This window comes from Asparagus officinalis, chromosome 4 (assembly GCF_001876935.1).
Source record: "Asparagus officinalis chromosome 4, Aspof.V1, whole genome shotgun sequence".
Classification (NCBI taxonomy): domain Eukaryota; kingdom Viridiplantae; phylum Streptophyta; class Magnoliopsida; order Asparagales; family Asparagaceae; genus Asparagus; species Asparagus officinalis.
The window spans coordinates 122,090,440-122,094,855 of record NC_033797.1 but is presented as its reverse complement, the minus strand read 5'-3'; the positions used below and the strand labels follow the sequence as shown (position 1 = coordinate 122,094,855).

The 4,416-nt window shown below is 52.7% G+C and overlaps 1 protein-coding gene across 1 annotated transcript; it reads right to left on the bottom strand.

Moving 5' to 3' along the window:
• On the bottom strand, window positions 1,912-2,496 carry LOC109839237 (tropomyosin alpha-1 chain-like). The gene is made up of 2 exons (XM_020407665.1): window positions 2,242-2,496; window positions 1,912-2,142 (listed from the first exon to the last, which is right to left on the bottom strand). Exons 1-2 carry the CDS (start codon window positions 2,494-2,496, stop codon window positions 1,912-1,914), a joined length of 486 nt encoding a protein of 161 aa, XP_020263254.1.

Here is a 4,416-nt window from a genome sequence, read left to right as displayed (position 1 = left end):
CAGGGGTCGGATTCGTGTGTAGCTAAGAGACCAAAAGGCAACATCAATACAAAAAAGAGAATATACGCAAACGCGTATGAAAACCAAAGGAGCATATCATTCATCTAATTTTAAGACAGTACATTTGAATAAAGTTATGATTTTACAAGTCATTAACACCAAATGTCTTAACACTGTTCAAACACGGAGAACCTAGTCTAAGAGGCTGAAGGACGCGAGCTCCGCTTTAGATGCGGCCACCCTTCTCGTGTGGTCTTCTTGGGCTTTATCCTCAGCTTCCTTCTGGGTCCGACCCTCGAAGGTAGAGGCGGCGACAGAGTCTTTCTGGCGCAGCATCTGAAGGTTTCGGGTCGCCTCTTCGACAGCTTTGTCAACTTTTCGACTCTCAGATCGAAGGCCCCCTAGAGTCGTCTCCGCAAGCTCTAACTCAGCCCTCAGATGGGATACGGTGGAAGTAAGAGTACCCATCTGCTCCCCCAGTGAGCACTGCTGGTCCACCAGGAAAGCGACATGGGATTCCAAATACGCCATTTCCCTCGAGCGAACCTCCTATTCCCATGCCTCCCGACACTGAACTTGAGACAAGAAGCACTCCACGTCAGCCGCAGGACCTCCTTGCAGCAGAGTCTCTAGGTGTGTCAGACGCGATTCCAGATAGAGAAGCCGTGGCATGCAACGGGCGGCAAGACGAGGTTCACCCAACCGCCTGAGATCGACCATGCGATCCAGGAGGGACTATTTGAAGTCAGCATAGATCCCAAGACCAAGGCTGACGAGGGAAATCACTTGCTTTGTGGCATTTTCAAACTCTTCGATACGAGCCTGTAGAGATAGGGAACCTGAGGGAACATGCTCTTGATCCTGAGCGAACGCTGCGATGGGAGGAACCTCAAGACAAGGCTCCGTTCCAGGCGGGGGAACAGGCTGCGAAGCGGGAGAAGCCGCAGCCCCCTCGGACTCGTCGTCGGAAACAAGTATGGGCTCAGTCCTATGCTCTCTGGTGAAGGGCACTCCTTCCCGAACTGCACGAAGGCATAACAAAAAGAGAAGAGAGGGTTAAGAGTAGGGGATATCACCTTACAGACCCATGATCAACCCGGACGAGGGCGCAGATGCCAAAATACCTCCGGCAGCAGCAGCTTCGGCGACAGAAGAGGAGGGAACACCCTTGCCCTGCTTTGAAGCGGTCCTCTTCCCCTTTGGCGCCATCATAAGCATAATAAGAAAGAAGCGCCTCTTCTGAAAAGGCAATCGGAAGCCACGACACCCCCTCAATGCAGAGGGAGGGGCATTAAATACATGGCATGAGTAAATGCCGGCCGTTCGATTGGACCGTTCGAATCGAACAGTCACAGATAAGGCAAGATGATGCCGAATCTCGCGCGAACGATCGAGATGTGTCAGTTTCCAACATGATCTCTGGCCAGCGGTTCAGGTCGGGCAACAAGAATGGCATTTAACGGGAAAAGACGTGCCTACATCATCTTAATTGATAGACACGCGGCCTACCAAAAATGAAGCCCGCCTACGAATTAAATTCGTCAGGCGAAGTCGCGCATGTGGAGTTCGGCCAAAGGCTCATACTCGCACACTATGCTGATCTGCATAACTAAGACTTAACCATGTTTGGGGTTCGAGCCACCTTCAAGTTCGCCAGAAGATTGACACAACTGGGATTCAAGTGAAGCTTGAACTGTTCGCAATTACACCTAAGGCTGAAATTCGCCTGTAGCGGGGACTTGGGTGGTCAAGAGCCACCCGATACGGATCAACCAACGGTTAATTTGACAACACCCGCTGTGACCAACGACAAAATGCACACACACAAAATAAAGGGAGCAATGACTGGGATGAAAACACAATTCCATTCATTAAGAGAGATTCGAATACAACGATATAGTCGAAAGCATATTAAAAATCTCTCAGCCACGACTCCAACTCGCGAATCTCTTCAGCACGTTCGAACTCGAGCCTCCTCAAGATCTCTTGACGAATATCCTCTTCAGAGCACAAAAGCAAGTCTTGGACGGTGTGCCTCGCTGCCTTGAGGGCTCGGTCCTTCTCCTCGATAGTATCAACAACCAGCTGCTGTCGAGACTCGAGTGCCTCCAACTCCCCGATCACCTGTTCACGAGCCTTCTTCTAGGTAGCCAATAAGGCCTGTGCATTAGCAATCATTTGCTTAGTCCCCGCTATCTCCGAAGATAGACGGGACGCACGAGAATCAGCCTCTTAACGTACCAAGCTCATCCGCTCGCTCTCAGCCATAGCACGCTCCAGCTCTTGCATCAGCCTCGCCTCCAACGATGTTGTCTCCTCCAGTCTGTGATCACGCTCCTCCAATGCTATCTGGACCTCACTGGACACAAGATGGAGGATCTCGGAGCTCGTAACACGAAGGGTAAGTAGTTGTCCGACAATCCGTTCTGCCTCCTCCAGACGTTTGAAGTATGTCTTGGCGGCAGAAGGACCCAGAACCCTGATCAAAAAGCCCATATGCTATTCAAGGGCCTCCTTGAACTCCTCAAAGGGGCAGCTTTCCTCCAATGCGAGCCGGATGCTGTCTTCAAGGGTGGCTTGGAGGCTGGCAACGTCCACCAGCTTTTTACGCGAGAGAGCCAATAGAGAGAGGGTAGCCTTGTCGATAGCCGATGTCATCACCAAAGCCGGGGCCGAGGCATTGATAGCCGTAATAGTAGGAGTAGAAACAGACACCGCTGAGGTTGGAGCACAAACCAACACCATCGGGGTCTCAACCACCGATCTGAGCGCGGCCTCAACGGTCATCGAGATACGGGGCGAGGGATCAACCACCATACGGGTAGATGCTTCCCCTTGGGTAGAAGCCCCCTGGGCCGACGACCCTATCTCGACCGACGCTTCATCAGGAGCGTGAGTCTCCCCTACAGAGTCAGATGATCCCTCGTCGCTCGATGCCGTCTCATGGATCGAGTCATCATCTTTGCTGTCGGTCCATTGTCCTCTTTAGCCGACTGGTCAGCCCAAGAAGGAGAATACTCTTTTCCAGCGACATCCGAGACCAGAGTAGCTACAAATGCAGAAAGGAGATTAACAGTAACTTCTGAAAAGAACCCCATATGTGGTTCAGTAGAGACAAATCAACAACGTTCGACCATACTCTTACCTGAGTCACCGAGCTCTGCCTCATCTCCTGTTCCCCCATCTTCATCGGAAGGAATGGGGATCGCCTCCTCAATCGTACCTACATTGAGTCAATGCAAATGTCAGACAATGCCAATTCGACCATGTACCTGAGGATACGGTATTAAGGATTACCTCTCGGCACAATGGGGGGAGTTGTTGAAACCACCACCTGCTACTCCACAGCAGACGACAAGGGAACAACCTCTGAATTTGCCGGAACCGTCCCCGAGGCAGTAAGCGAAGCAGGCGTAACGCCGCTGGCCGTAGGAGTGGTCACCCCGGGAATTAGCACGGAGGTTGCGTCATCCCGGCCTCTCGCCACTCCGATGGCCTCATCCACCTCCTCGTAACAGACCTTCTTGGCCACCTCCACCCTGGAACTGTCAGTCGTAACCTCACGTTGTCGCTTGGAAAGAAGAGAACTGCTAGGAGCTAGGAGCAGCATCCCCAGTCACCCAGCGATTGCTCCCCAGGCCTATTCCAGGCGTTCACCCGCCTGAGCCAACTCATCTGATCCTCCCATGTCGACGGGACCCGATGGAGGATGAGGGGACGAAGCGCGAGCCGCGGATTCCCCGAAGTCTCCCGGGCCAGCATGAAGATCCTCGGCCTCCTCTTCAGGGATATCCTCGAACCATTCCTCCACAGTCTGGCGACCCTTTCACCTTAAGGAGCGGGTAGGTGCCCTCGGGTAACGCCCGCGCTCTACCAAATAAGAACTTTGAAATCGGAAGCCCTCGGGGTTCGCGCTAGCACCCCGATACCACCGACAATAGAGGAGCGAATGGTGAAGGTCGTGATCCTTAGCCGGCAACTCGAAGTGTGCATTGGTGCCACTAGCATAGGTCTAGAACCACCCTCGCACACCATCAACCAACCCTCCTTCGTAATCAAAATGAGGGTTGATATTCCCAACATAAAGCTGGTCATACCCAAACTGGCGGGCAAACCTACAAGGGAAATAAGGCTCAAGGTAACACGCAGAGCCAGTTCGCAAGATGTGATACCCCGGCCGGATGTTAACTAACCACCGAAAGGCGTCGCAAGAGAGGATGGTGTTTTGGGCTGCCGTCGACACGTCCTGGAGCGACTCACCATAGCCGCCCTCAGTGAAGTAAGGAAAGAATCGCCGGATGTTGTAATGACCGAAGTAAGACAACGTCTTCCTCATGTCAGGGACGTCTTTACACTTCCAAGAGCATCTTTCTAGACGCTAGACAAACGGGACGGATCCCCCTCCCTGTAGAGCCG